Here is a 21,810-nt window from a genome sequence, read left to right on the forward strand (position 1 = left end):
TCTCTCTCTCTCTCTCTCTAAATATATATATATGTTACAGGGAATGTGTGAAACCAGGGATTTCACGTAATCCCTGAAAGATTCAGTGATTTCGCGAAATCACTGTGACCCCCAGGGATTTCATGTATTCCCTAAAATTTCCAGGGATTTCATGAAATTACTGATTTTATTGGTGTTCGATTACACACATTCCCTGTTAGGATATCAGTAAATGTGTGAAATTAATGTTTGTAGCTTAAAACTTTACTGTTGAGTCTCATTTCATCCCTTAGTTCTTTGGAGTTGAAAACTTTGACAATTTACCGATGACACTTTTGGCTAATTACTACCTTGAGTCGGGATACCAAGTTAATTTTCTCACGGCTTTACTGTTTAGTCTCATTCATCCCCTAGGTCTTAGGAGTTGAAAACTTTGACTATTTACTGATGACACTAAGTCAAGCTAAGAGAGGGAAATTACCAGGTTTCGATAATATTCCAGTTGATGATTTGACAAATGACATCTGTATAGATTATCTTCATAAACTGTTTTCTACATGGTCATATACCCTCCAACTGGGCCCAGGGGATCATTAACCCTACCCCTAAATCTGGAGCTGACAACCTGGGAGACCCAATGTCTTATCGCAGAATCACACTAGTGCATCTTATTGTTATGATTAATAATTCAATCAATATTCCTTTTGTAGTTTCAAAAGTTACAGACGTTGTTCTCAGCTATTTCGTTTATAAATGGAAACAGGACCTTTACAAGTTGGTAGTTTAACTGTAGGGGAGGTAATAAGTTACACACGTACTGTACTTTAAAGGTGGATTTTTGCAGTGATTTTATGTTAATTGTCATGTCTCGCTCTATGAGAAAAGCAATAGCTTTGTTTAGATGTGCGGTAGCGCCGCTTAGACTCGAAACTGTAAAGATTTTATTGAAGGTGAGTGTTATTTATGTTTTATTGCATTGTCCTTTGTATGCTGATGAGCGATTGCAACTTTTATCTAAATGTACAAGTCTTTTAGATATTTTTGTTGACAATCTGGGTATGTTGAATAGTTAGTTTTCTTCTAGCTTGTCCAGGTGTATCGTTTTTATCTCCTAAAACCTGCTTTAATATTCTTAAAAAGCGTACTGCACATTTGTATATATCTTCTTAATGTAACTTGTACCCAAACCACAGTTCTAACGGTGCTTGAAATGCCAAGATTGTCAAATGTGCAACGTGAACGTGCGGTTGGCATGTTGCAAGCGGGAAGATCAGTTATTGACGTCACAAGAGCAATGGGATGCAGCCGTCGTACTGTGTATGACTTGTGAGGTCGTCCACAACAAATTGGCACCACTTCTGATCGCCCCGAGGTCGGGTCGTCCACGTGTGACGTCACGAGCAGAAGACCGTCAAATCGTCCTACGTCACCTACGTGACAGATTTCTGCCGGCTACACTAACCAGGGCTGAGATGTTTAGAGGTCGACTGTCCTCACAGACCATTCGAAATCGCTTGCGGGGTGCCAATCTCCATTCTCGACGTCCATATCATTGTACAATATTGACGCCGTTTCATCAACGTCAACGTCTGCTGTGGGCCCTACGTCACCTCCGATGGACCCAGAGAGACTGGAATCGAGTCGCTTTTAGCGATGAATCCAGGTTTACCCTCAGATTCGCGGACGGCAGGTATTGAGTCTGGAGACGACGTCGTGAACGGTATGCCCAATGTTGTGTACAGGAAGTCGACAGGTTCGGGGGCGGAAGCTGCATGGTGTGGGGTGCTTTCTGTGGGAAAAAGCGTTCCCGACTTCTGGTCATCCGTGGAAACCTCACAGCTGCTGCTTACCGCTACCAGGTGCTCACCCTGAACTCGTTCCTTTCATGGCGGCTCATGGCCCAGGTCTACAGTTCCAGCATGATAATGCTCGGCCGCATACCGCGATATTGACACAGAAATTTCCTTCAAAACGCTGGAATCAACGTCATGGACTGGCCATCGAGGTCCCCTGACCTTAATCCAATAGAGCACGTTTGGGATGCACTTGGGAGAAGGCTTCGTGGTCTTAGGAACCAACCTCTGAATTTGCAGGAACTTGGCGCTGCCTTGCAAGAGCAATGGCGAAGAATCCCCAACCACGTGTTCACAAGCATCAGGGAAGTCGATGAGGGAGACAGTGGTGAATGCGCGGGGCGGCCATACACGATATTGAACTGAAATTTCGCATTTTTTTATTCTTGTGACTTTACATTCTGTATACCCATGTTTTGGAAACGGCGGTGTAGCCTAATGGAACTTATTGTAGGGATGTGACATGTCGAAAGGGAATGTAGCTTAAATTGAATATGCCACATTATGTGAATGAAGTACTTTGTGTTCCATATTTTGTATGATTAATTCATGTGTTGATATTCAGTGGATCTTGTTGGGACATGGAAGATGATTTTATCAAGAAGTAAGACTTCTTAACTGTTCTCAATGATACTTGCTTTTTATTATTGTACCTCATGTAAAATATTGTCTGTCTGCTTCAGAATTAGTTCTTAAATTGTTGTGTGATCTCTCTTTGTTTTGTACGGATACCGTGTTGTAGATCCACCATTAAATATCCCAAACTTTCTAAATAAGCGGTCAAACATAGTTTGCAAGTTAGATTTGAACCTATCTGTTCCAATGAAAATAAGGTACTTTACAAGCTCGCTTCAGTTATATCTTAGAAAATATTTCAAAACAGAATCTCTAAATATTTTCCTTTTAGTGTCCAAAGGTTAACGTACCTCAAGTATTACACAGTATATATCTTTCCACAAAATATATTTTGATTCATGATAAACATAGTTACCTGAGTACCCCACATGCGTACGTTTATTTTCAACTGTAATAATAGATTGATCCATTTCATGATGTTTCCTCTTCATATACATTGTATATTGTATTCAACCACCCTCATCCACACAGATACATACAAAAGAGGAATTGAAGATGAAATATATTCCAAATGGATTCATGGACAATGTATCTGTGTGAAGGATGGTTGCTGTTGTGTCTTGTTTAACGCTGCACTCAGCAATATTCCAGCTATATGGCGGCGGTCTGTAAATAATCGAGACTGGACTAGACAATCCAGTGGTCAACAGCATGAGCATCGATCTTTGCAATTGGGATACGATGACATGTGTCGACCAAGTCAGTGAGCCTGACCAACCTATCCCGTTAGTCGCCACTTACGACAAGCATGGGTTGCTGAAGACCAATTCTAGCCCGGATCTTCACGGGTACTGTGTAAAAGAGTTCCCCCTTCACCGTCTGGTTTTCATCCGAGAATGTACTTCCTGTGTTGTAGCACTATTGTGGTGCATATTGTGGGAGAGAGACAGAAGGAGGACATTGACTCTCTATCATCTGAGACACCGAATCCCGTCCGACCTCTGACAGCATGCATGGTTTTGTGGTAAAGACTCGTTCCAATCCATATATGCTTCACTTGTATTTGCTACCTATATTTGGCATTACTCCAAAACGTACAAATACAGAAGGTATCATTTCAGTCATCGTTATGTATATTGAAGCTGCAAATAAATTTATTTTCCAATTTGGGGGAAACTGTGTCTTTAACATGATTCATGGGATTGGTATCATCAAGTTAGACACAATGGCTTTAATTACGGTTTCAGTACAACTTCTATCAAAACTCCCCGCTTTGTATCATAGACGTTTGCAGCGCGAATAAAGAGATCACCCGAAAGAGAGACTTTTGTTATATTTATCATTCTCGGGTCATGATATGGGAGACAGCGTTTGGGTACTCACGCAAAAATTCAACACGGTACTGAAAGACCTTTACAGAACAGACGCGATGGTCGCTGCAAGGATAGGGATACATTCAAAGAATGTATATGAGAAAACGAAGTTATTCCCAACAAAACCAAGCGAGAACGCGTTACAAAATTGCTATCCGAAACGAAACAGGCAAAGCTCATACTAAAAACAGACCAACCCGTTGCTTATATTGTCCTACTGGCAAACAAGGATAAGTTGACCTGACAATTGACCCGTATTAGCATGTATGAGTGCCGCCCACTGGCGCTTGCCATTGTTAGCGAAGGGGTCCCAGGTTGTCCTCGATCAAGTGTAGTGCGTCTTGCTACACCGACGTGAGAGTCTTATTAGCAAGGCGTGTGCAGCTACGTGCGGAATCAATTTCATCGTTATGCAATGCACGTGCACTAGCCTACATATGCTCTACATTTCACAAACCTGCTCATTGCGGTGCACCACCTACTTCTCGTAAACGCGTTCTCTGAGCCGGTCTAACTTATCCATGTTTGCCAGTAGCTTAGCAAATACTTAGCAAAACTTGGCAAATGCTTAGCAAATGCTCAGCAAAGCTTAACAAATGCTTTGCAAATTGAACGTGTAACCCCATAAATTTATATAACCATGACGTGTTTTGAAATTCTCGTTCTTTGTTACCTGACATTGATATCGTTATGTTTTGGGTATTTAATGTTTTGTTATATTAGATTGAAAAACCGATTAATGTATTATAACAGTGTGTGAAGACCTGCTCGAACAAATGCTATCCGAAAACACGGAGGCACCACCTAAAAATGGTAAAAAGAGTACCGAGTGTGCCAATGTCCCCATTCGTCGGTGTGGATAACCGAGAAAACTAGCGGCACTCGTCCTTGGTGGTAAAGATAAACAATACTTGGGTGAAAATCTAACGAGCGATAAAATTTATAAAATGTCTGCGGAAGAATTTGATAAACTGTACGCGAGATACGAAACTAGAACTAGACTCGGCGCCGAAATGGCAAAAACAATACACTAGTATAGCTTCGTATCTACTTCTGATTTTACCAGAACATCAACCGTACTTATGCGAAGCACTCGATGCAGATCCGTTTATCATTTACGCATTGAGCACAATAAGTTGTGAGCTTTATCATAGATACGTTATGTTTTAAGCACCTTTCAACGCGGCGATACTTACTGCTAAGCATTGTCAATTTAAACAAAAGTGTTCAGCTGATGATATACAATGTGGAGGAGACGGATGTTGTCCACTCACCGAACCCCGAAACGATGGATTCTACCCAGACCCCAGTGGAGACAACGAAAGTGGTTGATACACCGATGAGGGTAATGAAGAAACCAAAAAGTCCTAAAAAATTAGCCGTTGGTAAAAAAAGCGCTTTAGCCAGGAGTAAACGAATACAAGAACACAATTTGGTTAACAAATGGGTCCAGTACGCAATTGCAACAACCGTTGTTATTACCGCAGCTGTATGGTCATTTAAACCATGGTCATTTAAAACGAAACCAAATGAAACGCCACCTCATGAAAGAATTAGAGATAAATCCACATATCATGTTATAATTATAAATCATGTCAGCCACAGATGGAAAAACAATTGTAAACGATGTGTATCATGCAGCCGTGGTCAGTGGCTTAGTCATAGTGTTATGAGAGAGTGTTTTTTGTAATGTGTATTATCATTGATTAGGTGATAGTTATTATGGGTCACAATGTTTAAAGTTTTGAGTGTGGGTTTTGGCTCGCATCTCGCGTCATACATGTTCAATGGCAATAGTATTTGTAGCGGCACGCCTTTTTGATAGCGCTTCAGAGTTGCCTCACTTGGCAACTTGTTGACTTCATGCCGTGGGTTCCTCATGATTTCATATCGTTCTGAGACGATAATGATGGAGACTAGCTTTGCTAGAATGTTCGAGATCTGTGTTAGAGTTATACTCCTCACCTAAAAATAAGCAACAAGTGTTTTTCACCGTAATATCCTAATCTCGATAACGATTTTTGCCGACATGTTACTGAAAGGTAAATATTTAAAGAATACATAACCTTTAGTGACTGTCAAAGTGATTTATCGGATAACATTGACAACATCACCCGAACGCAACCACCCTCAAAACACACATATGGTCTGGCCTGCAAGGTCACTTGATCTTAATCCCATTGAACATGCTTGGGACATTATTGGAAGTCTTAGTTTACGGTCTCCATGTTCACCCCTAGACTCTGAATGACCTTGAGCAGGCGTTACAGAGATAATGGCAGAACATTCCACAACAGCAACTTTAAAGGCTCATTTGGTCAATGCAAAGACGTGTAGAAACTTGCATTTGTACTCATGGTGGTGATACGCGTTACTGAACACTGCTTCACTGCCCAAAACTGACTTGAACCTTAATGTTAACATTTTGCTCCATCAATGCAGCACATTTTGCACGACTGTTTCGCGGGTACATGCTTTTGATGACTTGTAAGTCTGTTATTGCCTAATACCATTTCATTTCATTTTGTTAATCGTGTGAACATATGTTTCACCTTTATATTGCATCATTCCATGATTTGTAATTTCAATAAATGAAAATGTAATGAGACTACAAATTTGTGTTGCTAAACTTTGTGTGAGGAGTATATATAAAGGCTGGTTGTTGTATTGTGCGACACGGTCTTTTCACATGACTTGATTTATACACATCTGTCTGCCAACTTCGAGTTTCTCAACATTTCAAGACTGACCGTGCTTGACTGCTGTCATTGTAAACAACCTTCAATCAGTATATCTGTTCTCAAGACTCTGGTGAGTTAATATTTTATATTTGTGACCCAATATCTGTGACTCAATTGCATTGTACGAGATATCTGTATTGTCATTCATTGTAGCTTGCGCATTGTTTCTTCAATATATTATTGAATATTTTAGACTTGTCTGTGTTCTATTTTGGTGATTCAAAGGGGACTTTTAAATCTTTTGTCACGGCACATTATTAACCGTAACAATAGGCTGTGCATGATCAAGTAGAATGATGACCAAATCACAACACAACACACACACACACACACACACACACACACACACACACACACACACACACACACACACACACACACACACGCACAAACAAACACACACACGCACAAACAAACACACACCAAACAAGAAGGTCACGCAGTACGAACATTTAACAACGTAGACGAGGCCGTGCATGAATATTGTCTTGTCACAGGAAGACGTCTTGAATTACTCGGCAATATGCCAACTCTCTCGTCATATTACATGCCTTCAGAAAGGTGGTGAGTAGACCTTCATCGTGTTCGGCATAACAGCGGGTACACTCTTCGCCAGCCACCTCGAAAATCAATTTGACTAATGTTCATCTATGTGCATAGCAATATAGCGCACGCTACTCACAAATGCAAATACGTGCTTTTGGGAAAAGCCGAGACTTGTGGTAGGAATGGGGCGGCTGAATATTGCGGAATACACGTGATGTCTATCAGAAACGGTTACCTTAACTACATGTGTAATGTTTGCAGTGTTTGGAGTTAAATGCCATTATGGCTTATGTAAAGCCCACAGGGCAAACAGGACACGAAACCAACTTATTTATGAAAGGAAGAAAGATTATCTCAGCGAACCTAATCGAGTATTCAAGATAGAAATTTAAGTTTTTATCTTGCACATTGTAGCAAATCAATTAGACATTTGACTTTGTATTTGAATACAAGCAGCAATGACTACTGTATGAGAACTCAACGCTCTCGCTCTTGCGAAAGTCGCCAACTGACTGGTTATTCTCACATGAGAAAAGCTGAATTGAATACATTGCTGGACATCAGCTATGTCCACCCCCTCACTGACGTCGACATCGTTAAACCACTAATAGCCAGCAAATCGACGAGGAGTTTATTTTAAAAGTATCAAATACCAGTTAACCATCAAAATGTCCCTAAACAAACAGAATAACGCGGATGGCAGTACCGAGTATGACGAACCTTATTTCAGAGGCAATCAAGAAGTCATCATCCAATCGGATGCTATAAATTCGACGAAAGATACATCATTCCAAAAATTCAGGAAATAATGGAACGATGGACTCACAGGGGTTCCGGGTGGGTCGTGGGTAGTATCGATACTATCTATTTGTATATAGCGAACCATATGACTTTCAAAGGCGGATCTTACCTAGACTTGCCTCCACATTACAAGAAAAAGAAGGCCATCATTAACGTTAAAATAACAATATCAACTGCTTAAGGTGGACATTGAGATCTGCCTTATTTCCCGCAGATGCTAATTCAGATAGGCCTTCAAGCTATCCCACAGACAATGGACTCAACTTCGAGGGTATAATCGCGCCTACCCTAATCTCCCAAATCTCTAAGGTGGAAAAGCAACATAATTTGGCCATAAATCTTTTCGGGTAATATTGTGCACAGAATAAGCCCGTTCCGGAAAACATACCCAGGGTCAATTTATTACTGGTTAAAAGGGTAGTCAAAATCATAAGTTTGAGCAGACTATTAAGAGGTCAATCAAACCATAATGGTGAAAAAAACCACTTAAGCAAACGAACGGTTACAGTCGAGCAGATGTGGAAGGACACGACCCTAGACAGCTGTGGAAACACATTCTTTATCTTAATGCAAACAATTTGTACGGCTGGGCCATGATTCAGCTTTTACACATTTATCCCAAAGTACAGATCATATGTCATATGTTGTAATCATATGTTGTAATCAATTTACAATTGCATATTCTTAACACCTTCAGGAGAATATGTATTTATGTAAAGGTGCTAATATCAGAGTCTATACAGCTATAAACATACATGAATATTGGTCTACAGTCTTTGCTTGTGTTGAATGTTAAATATGGACTTTATCCAAAGCAGGTAGTACATTACTAGGCAAATAAAGTATGTAGCGATGACCAAAATTTTGTAAATCTATCATATGAACAGGTTGTAAGAGCTATACATTTGAGACATAATAGTATTGGCAGCAGATTCTAAAAATATTCTTTTGATCTGGTACTATTCCATACTTTCGTTTGACTGTTTAATAAGAAGCAAAATTATATCCAAAGGATCATTTCCGAGAATTTTCCTTTAATCCAGATATAACGGGATCGATTTGTGACTTGTAAGTTTAATCCTTATTCCAGCATCAGCTCATGCTGTTGATCACTCTTCAATTTTCTTCCAAAGTCTATTTTATCAAATTAAAACTAATCCTCCGCTCAAAAGGTGGAAAATAGTTATCATTAGAAGTATAATACTATTCAGCATCAGTGATGAGCCACTCACTTTTCTTCCAAAGTCTTTTATTTTATGTAAATAATATTTTGTGCCTATAGATATTGTTAATAATTTTCATTTGGAACCATCTTAATTCTGTACTCTGTGTACATCTAAATGGAATAATGTTGTAAGTTCTCCACTCTCATTCATCAATGTTAGATTCAAGTATGGTTTCCCATTTTAAATTTGAGGCTGATTTCTTGAATATTGACGGGAGAAGAGTGATATAAAACAACTTGCTACCCTTATCGGAATCTAACAGTTTATGAATGTAGTAAGGAACTATTGGCAATTCTAATAATATGTGGTCTGAGTTAAGGGTAGCATAATTATAATTTTAGGTAGGTGTTTCACACAACTGATAAGACTTTGATAAGATAAGAAATTGGCATTGCAATGAAATTTAGCTACAAATTCATTAAAATCTAAATATTTTCCATCATTATCCAGTAGATCTTTAACCGACCTTACTTCTTTCTTGTACCAATCTGAGTAAAAAGGTGTTTCATTATCAATAATTAGTTTGTTGTTGAACCACAGAGGAAATGTCAGAAATTCCTCTACACATGGTGATAGTTCCAATAAGGTTTCAATGTAATCTGCCCAAGCCATAAGTACATCGCTCCAAAAAGGATTATTTATGTTGTCGGCATATTCTTTTATTCGACTTGGGCCAATTTCAAAGAAACTTACTGGTAGTGGACGTAGATTTACGAAAAAAAGATTTTGTAGGTTTGAGTCTTTTATAAAGCTTCTTTTTATCCAAGACAGTTTTTTGTGACTGGATTGTTTTAAACATATGTGGTACTTTAATTCCTCCATCTTTATGAGTACAGTACATTTCTCTCTCTTTATTTTGTCAGTTGATAATGACATCATTAATGTAAAGTATACCTAAAGACTCTAAGGAAGGATTTATTCTTGTTGGGGAAATAATAAGCGAACCAACGTTGAAAAACTCGTACCAGACTTAAGGGATAAGAAAAAGTACATCGTTCACCATAGAAGTGCAGTTGTATCTGTAATTAGGAATGAAGCTGAAGTAAAAATACAAGTGGTACTCAAGAATCTATTTAAGCTCATGAACAACTCGGTATTTGGCAAAGCCATTGACAATTTAAGAAGTTAGTTAGATCTAAAGAGGAAGAAAGACTTAGGAAACTGATAGGGAGCCCGGGCTTCAACAGAAGTAAAATATTCGACAAGGACTTGGTGGCATTGCACATGAACAAGAGTAACATAAGAATCAGCAGCCCAGTATAGGTTGGTATGAGTATTCTTGATCTCTCCAAACACTTGATGTACGACTTTTACAACTCAAGAAGCAGTATGGTGGTGGATGCGAGGTGTTGTACACCGACACCGACTTGTTCTTGATGGAAATTCAAAATGAGGACGTGTACAAGGACATGGCAAAAAACTTAAACCTGTACCATGTGAGCGATAACCCTCAAGACCACGCCCTACACACCATTGCAAATAAGGCACTCGGAAAAATGAAAGATAAATGTGTAGGGACTCCTATTATGGAGTACATCGGATTAAGACCTAAAATGTATTCCATAAAGAATGCTGACGGCGGTGAGATAAGAAAGGCTAAAGGTGTGTAGAGTGAAGAAGTATGTCGTGAAAAAAACAAATAAAACACGAACAATTCAAAGAGGCCCTATTCCATGGTCGAACGCTCAAACACGAAATGAATGCTTTGAGAAGTGACAAGCATAGGATATACAGGATAAGTTTAAACAAAACATCGTTGACGCTCATGGATTCAAAAAGATGGATTGCTGACGATGGTGTAACGACTTATGCATACGGGTACAGTAGGATCAAAGGGAAAATATCAGTATATGTAACATTAGTACAGCCCACAGAGATATTGAAAAGGTAACAGAATGATACATGAACTAGCAGCTGTGGCTAAGGTGTCCGAAGATGTTGCTAAGGATTGGTTGAAGTAACAGGCCCTATGGCAAATATATTTGTGAGCTCCACGATATATACAGAGGAGGAAGTTTGATATTCACAACCTCTTGTTTCTCCCCCCACGATAGGGTAGAGCATAAAATGTACAAATATGCTTTAACCATCGTCGATGTGGCTAGTCAATACAAAGAAGCCCAGCTATTAACCACAAAAGATTCGACTCAAGTTGCCAATGTGCTGTAGCGTATATACAAACAGAGTCCTTTGAAGTGGCCTACAGAATTATAAGTCAACTCCGGATGCACCTCATACTGAAGTACAAGGTCGATGTCAAGCAAGGTTTAGCAGGTTCATGCAGCCAAGCATTTGTTGAGAGATTTAATCGAACATTAGCAGAATGCTTGTTCAGGTATCAGTTCACATAGGAGATGGTCACGCCCGATAAACATTGACGGAATGGATGACACGTTTACCCAGAGTGGTGTCTGCGATAAATAATGAAGTGATTCGATTAATCGGTAAGAAACCATCTGTTGACGTTAAAATGAAATCCGTCACTTCCGAATCGTCTGTACCGTGCAGGGACAAAGAGCGGAAAATCAGCTTAAGAGTGGTTATACCAGCCTGGCGAACTCGAGGGAGATAGTCTTCAACGCGCCACCAACTCTGTTTGGCCCCTCAAAACGTACAACATCATTCTGGTGGATACGAAAGAAGGTGAACCGTTTTTGTATTACCTGAATGATGGGCCAGCCATAGGATTCATGCGAGAAAATTTACTCATCGTACCCAACGACACGGTATTACCCACTAAGAATAAAAAAATTTTATTGATCCTAAGGCTTCAACCTTTAATACGAGCGGGACAGTGTTTAGTGGGGGCTGGGCGAAAAAGATGGATGAGTGTCAGTGGTCCAGTTTCTTCATTGTGTATACTACTCGAGCACAGCTTTGTCGTATCAATAAATACTTTGTGGTTGTGTGCCGTGCTAAAACGAGACAAAAAATAGACATTGCACTACATTGACTCCGTTGTCATGGAGTACACTAGCGTAAACAGGGCCGTCATGGTGCAGTGTGGATAGAAAGCTACGTTAAATATTTCCTTTCGTTTGAACGTCAATATAAACAACTATTTATATCCTATGTAGTGTTGGGTGAAACTGCATAGGACTTCATGTAGGAGTTTCGTGGTGATTCGGCGTAGCGCAAATGTATAAAATAAGTACAACCGTGGTTTAACTTCCTCCTTGTTATCAACACCACACATGTGGTATGGTAAGCTTATTGACCTACCCTGGCAGCTTTCCAGGTCAGAGACAGTTGAAACCTGATAAAACCTGAGTGATACACAGGACCACGGTAATAACAGTGTCTTTTGTGACGCCATTAACACCCTCAACACACACGATGAAAAAGTGAGTATGCTTGTTAACTATACGCCGTTTCTAATGTATATATAGGGAAAATATCACTCAGTAATAACGCTGAATTTCGTTTTAAATCCTGTTCGACGGGTTGGCTGCCTGGTCGAGTATACAACATATTCAATCCATACTGACGTATGTTTTTTGTATAACTTACATATCGATCTTTCTAGTAGACAGATATCTGTTACTTATAACGACACCTCATATCGTTTCGTACATCGTATTGTTTCATGTGCTGCAAGTAGCTTGAGATTCACATATACATGAAGAAGAATATTTCCATAGTGGTGGGATTAACGGGTCAGTATTAACACTGTCGCGCAATGTAACCTTCCCTGTTACGTCACATTAACATGTAGAAACAGAGTATGTCTGCCTGTCTGTCTGTCTGTATGTATGTCTGTAAGCCTCCCTCTCTCTCTCTCTCTCTCTCCCTCCCTCTCTCTCTCTCTTACTTTCTCTCTCTCCCTCTCTCTCTCCCCTCTCTCTCTCTCTCTCTCTCTCTATATATATATATATATATATATATATATATATATATATATATATATATATATATATATATATATATATATATATATTATTTTTTTAAGTAAAATACACTACGACAGAACGCTTTAACCACTCGGCTACCTCACCGCCCCTGACTTTTTAACTGTTCTTATTGATACTTACTTTTTATTATTATCAGTCTGCAGGCAGGCAAACAGGCAGGCAGGTAGGTAGGTGGGGTGGTTGGGTAACCCGAAGTATGCATGTGTGTTTATGTAACAATGTGAATGAATATATGTTCAGATGTAGATTTGTGTACTCATGTGTTCACGTGGATGTGTACATGCACGTGTGTGTGTGTGTGTGTGTGTTTGTACAGTCATGTATACACGTTTGTGTATATATGCGTGTGTGAATGTTTTTTTCTCATGTATATACGTATGTTTTAATTATTATGCATATGTTATGTGTGAATATATACATTTCTCCTACATAACACTGTTACACTCAGTAACAACAAAACAAATTCATGATCAACATTGGGACACGCTGCTAGGTGTGCACGGCCGATTTTATTTCCATGTCACATTCAAATTCAGTTTACACTGACAAATATTTCACCCAGACTAGGTACAATACATGTTAAACTTAGCAGTCCGTTGCTGAAGCCCGACACGTAAAACCAGAGATAAACCTTCATGAAGAAAAACTCTGGAACCGTGTTCCCTCAACGTATGCAATAGCAACCTGTACTGGAGGGTCTACAGCAGACTATGTTCACCTTAGATATAAGGTACCTTACATGTGTTGGAATAAACCTTAGAAAACATTCATATTTTGATAATGTAAATAAACAGGACAATGTGATAACATCACCATTACTTATAATTAGAGTCCGTGTTTAATAAATACTCCTCTCTGTTACAGCAGTATAATGACTCTTCAACCAACAGTTAAACACCAATCCTTAAAGTAACTGTATTATAATGGCTCTTCAGCCTCAAAGGGATATACAAATAGAGATGAATATATCGGTCATTATATCTGACGTCAGTTATTATAAAGGCTCTTCAGCCAGCAACATATATAAAACACCATACGCTTAGATGCATGAATAGAAGTATTATAACGGCTCTTCAGCCTAACAGTATATACAAACATTGTATTTGCTTCATTTCAATATATGAATAGAAGTATTATAACGGCTCTTCAGCCTAACATATATACAAATATATTGTAACTGCGTCATTTCAAATTATGAATAGATGTATTATAACGGCTCCTCAGCCCAACAATTCTACACTACATCAATGTACAAATCAGTTCACTCCAGTATACAAACTTGTGAGTATTATCATGGCTCTCCAGCCGGGATGCAGCCATATAACCTGCACACCTAATATGTCTCCTGACAGTAACCAACACCTGCAACATATGAACATAGTTTCATTATGAATACATAACTATTGGGAATTAAAGAAAAATATATATATATATATATATATCTTTACAGTAAGCAATACGTTAGAGTCCATCATAAAGCGGCCGTGGTGTACTTTCAGCGAGAATGACCAATTCAAATTAAGTAACCCTTATATATCCTTAACAGCGCCACCCCACGGGCAAGTAACTCTCGTTACACACCGCTAGGAGAAAACAATTTCCTACTAATTCATCCTTCAAACGTAGGAAATATAATTTATGTACGTTTCTGAACGCATGTAATGTTACCCTCCTTCCTTACTGATAGAGGTACCTACCTTCAACTGGCGTTGTGATGAGTGGACGTCCACTTCTTGGTCTGTCTACTGTGACCCAAGTTTGTCTGAAGCCCTGGATAGGTCTTATAACCGTGATGCGGTGGCATCCGAGGACGTTGGCAACAGCATTGTATGTCGACCCCATCTGCACCATCCCAATAGCTCTTTCTTTCTCTTCAGCTGTTAATCGTGGCATATTTTCGTACTTGTGTATCATATCATCTTTTCTAGGCTATATTCATACCCTATAGAATCATTCTACATGTGAAATGGATGCAAATACTGCTTGAATATTGCTGCGTTTTGGCGATTGGTATTGCTATGTGTAAACAGAAAATGGAACAATGTTACTTTGCAAGCAAAAATGTTAATAAAGATAATTTTAGATGTTCCTAAACATTTTTTCACAATATCAAAGACACGTTTACGGGTTTTCACTCATGCAAATCAGCAGAAAATGTTTTGAAAAACTGAAATCATAGGAATGATTATTTTACAGTTTTGCACACTCTACAACAGTTGTTTCTTGTTTTAATTTTAATAGTTGAAAATGGTGACTTAAAATGGTTTATCATTGTCCCAAAGCAGAAGTTTATTTCAACCTTTCTTTTGGACATCTAAATCACTGTTATTGGTTTATTTCGGCATGGACGAAAATAGGACAATTTAACCATTCTGAAAACGATGCATTTCACCTAAATATGAATGCATTTGAGAATTGTTTTTCTTTATTTTCCATAAAGCTGTGTTATTAAGCTTTCTTGTAACGAATACCTTCCAACATATCTTTGATAGTTTTTAAGTAATTCATAAAGGTAGGAGGGTCACGTTTATTTTGGCGTTTAGTGTATGTGTGTATGTGTTTGTGAAGATTGGTAGGAAGGTGTCTCTATGTGTGCAAATGCGTAACTGTTTGTTTGTGTGCCTAAGTGCGTTTGTGCGTAAGTGCGCGCTCGCATGTCTGCTAAATAGGTCATACACAAGATTTCCACATTTTTAACAAATGATTTTTTCTTTCAGAAAAGTATGTCATGCACGTGCAGTACCTGCGAGAAGGTTGAAAGCCAGTACGTAAAGACACAGGAAAGGGCGCCAAATTTGTTCGTTGATCACATTGACATATGCGATTTAAAAGGCAAACGGAAGCATAAAACGCAAAAGCAGTTAAGACTGAGAGAAATAGAAATCCAGGTGTCTGCCCTCAGAAATACAGCAGGGGGCAACATTATTCTTCATGTCAATGGGACAGCTTGTGCTGATCGTTTCCTTGGATGCGTTGATGAGTTCCTGGAAGAAAGTTTGAATAATTTCATATGTGATGGAACCTTGTTTGTTGACACATACACACGGAGATGGCTAAGTGAAATAGGCACATTTGAGAAATTCACAGATTGCATCCTCATATCGGTTGAGAAAACAAAAGGAGTTGCTACTGTGGATTTTAAAACTAAAATTTGCTCGGACTTAAAAGTCGAAAGGCCATCAACTCTTAACATCGTGTCTATCTTGTGTCACAGGAAGAGTTCCTCCGAAAAAGCAGCAACATTAAGAGGCCTGCCACCAAATCCACAAGAATGTCGAACCATCCAGCTCAAAACATATCGACCTAAAGACCAAGAAAAAAGCAACATTGAAAGTCACCCAGATAAATTTGCTTTTTATGTTTGGGACAAACTTCGCTTCCGGGAATACCTCAGCTGTATGACCAAAGATGAAGACGGAGGGTCCTTTTATTTAGGAATTACAGAAAAAGAAACGGAATATCAGAGTGCATCACCGGGGAGCCCACGGACCTACAGAAGTTTGGTTCCAGAGATTGAGGGATTTGTATTGCCCTGTAGTGAAGATGAAATAAAGAACAGTCTTCTGCGTTTGATTCAATCTCATGTCAGGATACTACACGTTGATACTGCCCTCAAAAACTTGTCACCAGATCTTGTAAAATTTGAATTTCATCGTTTGCAACGAAGTACTTCTGGAAGCAACAGGTATGTTCTGGAGATTGCAGTTGGTTATACGAGCGGGATAGTGTTCTATGACGAAAAAGGTCCAGTGGCGTATCACTTAATAGAAGGGGAAGTTGAAAGAATTAGCCCGGACGACTGGTTAAGCAGAGTAACAAAAACCTTTGATGATCTCAAAGGTGATTCATCTCCATAGTAAGCAAGAACCTTGTGAAGTTAAGAAGCTTGCCATCAAATCCACTAGAAAGTCGAAACATCCAGCTCAGTATCGATCTAAAGACCAAGACAAAAACAGGAAAACTAAAGCAGAATCTTAATTTAGTCTTGGTCAGAATCAATATGGAAATGACATCAAGTTCAGATGCGACTCGTTCGAGTCTCTCAGACGGCACCTTAGACAACCTTCATAAAGGAATGGTTTGTGCCTACAATAAAAAACGTGACGATAGCAGTGATAGCAATGATGAAACACTGGACAACCCAAACAACAAGCCCATACAAGCAGGATCCGATGATTATTTTGAAGAATCGGCCACCATCACCAGACGCAGAAAACGTCTAGTCCCAGGTGAGATGGTTCATTTCATTGTCGGGGATAAATGGTGTCTAAAATATCACATGGTACTTTCAACACTGGAGTCACCATGTAACATTCACTTGTATGTATTCTGTATTTCCTATCAAATATATTTGTGTCCACGTGATACTAAATTTCTATTGTTAATGTCTGGTGTTTCATATCATTAACAGGTACTATTATTCTCCATGTGATGTCAAATGCAACTACGGATTTGCCAGAACAAAGGAATATATATAATTTCGATTATATACATATCTATATGTATAATACAAAGAAATTTATGTAAACTATATTTATTACTCTTCTTACCTTTCTTATGTTTTTCCTTTCTGTCATTTTCTGTTCATGTACAGTGCAAATTGCAGTTCATTTATGTACATATTTGGAAGAAGGTGTAGTAATATAAGTTGGAGAACTAACTCTTGTATTTCAATTCATTTTCTATGTCAATAGAATACGTTTTAAACCAAACAATGTTTACAGAGAAAACTTACAAAACAGTTCCGAGGTATCATCAGTTCTAACTACTCTCATTTATCAACCAGATGAGATGAATATGTATTGTGTGAAAATGTGTTATCAATGGGTGCCATTACTTAAAGTTGACGATACAAACGTTTAAGGCACTGAATAGAAATTTACTTAAGAGTTTCGTTGATGCTAATGTCTTCATATATACTCTGAAAGAAACGCAACAGTGGTTTGAAGATGTATACTCAATGTACTGAATAAATTACAAATTGATATAAGGCATTGTCAGTGACTTAGGTTCATCATGTATTCCACCTGCACAAATCACTCCCAACACGTGCAGACATTAGGAAATCATGTTTGGTATTCATTTTGTATGAATATCTGCAAACCCCGTCAAATGTGTCAAATTTTATACTTTTGCGTTTCTTTTTTTGCAGAGTTTATACATTTCAAAGTAGTTTCCTGTTCCTCTACATTAATATGATACGCTTCACAGTATCGTCTAATACCTCCGTGGTGTCTATCCATAATCCGGTGGCGTAGCTACAGTGGTTAAAGTGTTGGCTCGTCACGCCGAAGGCTCTGGTTCGATTCCCCACATAGTACCATGTGTGAAGCCCATTTCTGGTGTCCGCCGCCGTGATATTGCAGGATTACTGAGAAAAGCGACGTAAAACCATACTCACTCACTATCCACAATACAGACGTTGACATTCACGAAACACGAATTCTAATGGTACAAATGGTATTGTTTTAACTACGAATATGATATGTCCCCAACATCAAAGTGGACACAAACTGTATGATGAATTGGTAAGATAAAGAGTAGGTATGTCATGTACAAGTATGCATTAGTCACGATAAACTATGCTGGTTAATTATGTTTACATAGAGGAACTAGTTCGTGCTGAGCCCCAGCAGCTACCTTCCAGTTATGATCAGAAGGATCTGATGAGTATTTTGATGAATATTCAAACACAACAAGGTGAGATCAAATGAGGAGAAGGTGGAAAGTTGTCAAAGGTTAAAAAGTAAAAAGCGAAGATATTTGACAATGACAAGAATATGAAAGAATAATTGAACATGTTGTTTTTGCAGAACGTGAACCATCAAAACCATAATGAATATTTGCATTATGTTTAATATTTCACTGACAAATAATATTTTTGGTTCACAAAGGTCTGCCAAATTACGCCTAGTCCATTGTTTTCTTTGTTTGAAAGTGGACCTCAGAGTTATGTCGAATAGTGTTATCTTCATATACATGTATCATAATTATTTTATTATTATGTTTGCCAAACAAAGAGTGTGAAAGTCTGGCTTGTCACATTTGGAAATACTGTGTGGCTGCATCTCGAAGAGAGACAAATTATGATTATTCCTACTTAGTTGGCAAGAGGTGTTGGATGTGTATACTGGTGTTGCAAGGAAATGGCGTGTTCATGGTGAATGAATAAACGAACGAACGAATGAATGAATGATACATTTGTATACCCTTGCACCTGTAAAGACACAGTTCCAATGTTTATGTGCCAATATTAGCAAAATGTGCCTGGTATTTTTATACATGTCATCATTGCCTTTTTATGTCATTTCTTAGACAATCTTCCTTCGGACATTCAACGAGTTTAATGTAAGCTTTAAGCAAGACACGGTATGTCCATTACATAATACATATGCACGTCTATGTGTGCATGTCTTGATAAGTCATATGATTTAGTTGCAACCTAATATTGTTGACATGATGTCATTCTCTGTTACGACAGACACGCTGCTGAAGGAGATAAGGGAGATCAAAGACACACAGAGGGAGATTCAACGAGATTTGGTGAGACTGAAAGGTGAGAGTGGTTTATTACTCAATTGAACACATAACCATCACTTGTAAGACGTTGTATTGTATTGTATTGGATTGTATCGTATTGTATTGTCAAGTGACTGCGCTGAGTTAGCGGGATTAGCTGTGCAAGTAATTGTCATCTTTGGGTCGTGGGTTCGAATCCCACATTTGCCTCGAATATGATCTTTGAGCTGTAACCACCAAACCTCTTCTCGTTGGTTTCACCAAGACGTAAACCTCATAAAGTGCTGTACAATGTCACAGTCACGTCCTGTTCTCTGCACAAGTTTTCGTTTCCTTCAATATTTTGATAATGCATAATTATCATTCAGTGATGAATGTTATGAGACGTCTGGTTATCCGTCTTCATTTCAGGCAGCAGCAGTGATGGTGACCTCAGTGTATCGGGTCTTAACTATGACAGACGTGCCCGATATTCAGTGAGTATGAACAAATATACATCCTGTAGAGTACGGAGTATTCCATCCCTGTCTTACCCCTGTGACAGTAACGTCCACTCTACGAGAACTCAGTTTCACTAAGATGTTTGTAGCGCAAGTATGCAAGAGTTTCTACACAAGAAATTTCCTCGTATGTCTTTCTTAATATGAGCTAATCACTCTGACTTTCAGATTCGTCCCATGAGTATAGTACATACGGGAATTCAAGAAATGCCGAATTCTGAATCATCATATGGAGAAACAAATGAAGAGGACTGTAATATTAGGCTTTAAGAATGTTATTATTTTGTAATCACTGCACAACACGAAGTTTCGTGTGTACTGATGGATGTAATGTTGTGCAGTCGACGATCAGACAAACGAGAGACATCTTGAAAGGCACAGGGTTTTGTCTCAAGCGTCAAATGAAATAACTCCTGTTTCTAAAGTTTGTGAATGAGAATAGCGTGGGGACGTTCTTAATACATGACGTCACGCAACGAAATTACAATACACTGACGTCATAGCACTGAACAACATCAATAACATATCACTGCGCGTCGAAATGGAGCAAAACATGTCATTTTCATCACACATTTGTACCGATATTCTACATATTACACACACAATGAAGCATTACGTCCAACTTTTTGTCACTTTTATGAGGGTGAGTTAATTACCAATATGCCTAGGGAGTATAAGTTTAGTGTCCAACGGCTGTGAATATCCAAATGTATTTCTTCAGGACAAATATATCGCTTCAGATTTGTAAAATGCCAATCTTATACCACGTACAATATGCTTGTGCACACAGGAGGACAGCCATTACTAATATAAGGATTCCTTGAGAGTTTATTTACAAAGGTCCTCGCTGTAATGTATTCACTGCACTGTTTACCATATGTGTTTCCCATACCTTCTTGTTATTACGAATAATATTTTTATGAGAATCTGTGCTGCATATCTTCCTAGAAGTGAATATATACTCTTCAAAAAAAGAAACTTGACATGCTGTTTTGGAGTTTACTTACTGAGTGCATATAACTGATTCAAACATGACATCATCGCTCAGATACAGTAAAATCATCCCTTTACAAATTTCCAAAACATGATTATCCAGAAAGTGTTTGGTAAAACCACAGAGGGCTACTAAAGCCACTTGGTCAGAGTAAAATGTCATTATCTGGTGTGACCACCATGAGCATCGATAACAGCTTGGCAGCGGTGACCAATAGAAGAAAGTAGATGCCGAATGCTGTCTTGAGGAATGTTTTGATACACTTGCTGAAGTGCTGTGTGCAGTTCTTGTAGTGTCTGAGGTGGCGGATTACGCTGGCGCAATCGTCGATCAAGAGTATCCCATAGATGTTCAATGGGGGACAAATCCGGTGATCGAGAAGGCCAAGGTAACAACTGAACATTGTTTTGCTGGAGGAAGCCCTGTCAAACATGTGCAACGTAAGGTCGAGCATTGTCATGCTCCAATGATCACGTTGATGTAGGAAACGACGTGACGTTGAACTAGTCTTCTGGCAAAACGTCTGGCTTTCCATAGCCAAATGCGCACCGTCTGGTCGGAGATTCGGAGCAGTCCAGGGATTTGGATTGTTGTGGATGATGCGGCCGTGGTGTTTGAACGAAAATGCCTCAACCGAATGTAGCGATCCTGGGCGTCGGTGGTAACTCCAGGTCGACCTGACCTGGGTCTGTCATTAACACTCCCAGTATTTTTGTATCGGGTCCATGGGTTGGAGGTCTGTCTGGACACACTGAAGTGCCTTGCCACATCATGCTACGATGTCCGCCCGG

The 21,810-nt window shown here is 39.0% G+C and overlaps 1 protein-coding gene across 3 annotated transcripts in view; it reads left to right on the forward strand.

Annotated features, from left to right (window-relative positions):
• Positions 1-21,230, forward strand: part of LOC124270105 — a 36,691-nt gene extending 15,461 nt beyond the window's left edge. The window contains exons 1-6 of one of the 3 annotated variants that reach the window (XR_006896679.1): positions 12,174-12,443; positions 15,724-17,235; positions 18,614-18,706; positions 19,488-19,562; positions 19,937-20,001; positions 20,194-21,230. Coding sequence is in view for 1 of the 3 variants with exons in the window: in XM_046705135.1 (XP_046561091.1) it covers positions 16,864-17,235; positions 18,614-18,706; positions 19,488-19,562; positions 19,937-20,001; positions 20,194-20,295 (707 nt within the window). In the remaining 2 variants the exon portion in view is untranslated. Of the gene's footprint in view, positions 1-12,173; positions 12,444-15,723; positions 17,236-18,613; positions 18,707-19,487; positions 19,563-19,936; positions 20,002-20,193 lie in introns of those variants that run through there. The other 2 variants (XR_006896678.1, XM_046705135.1) reach the window with 2 other exon arrangements.
• The last annotated feature ends 580 nt before the right edge of the window (positions 21,231-21,810 follow it).

This window comes from Haliotis rubra, unplaced genomic scaffold, assembly GCF_003918875.1.
Source record: "Haliotis rubra isolate DU_JTF1 unplaced genomic scaffold, ASM391887v1 Scf102, whole genome shotgun sequence".
NCBI classification, from domain to species: domain Eukaryota; kingdom Metazoa; phylum Mollusca; class Gastropoda; order Lepetellida; family Haliotidae; genus Haliotis; species Haliotis rubra.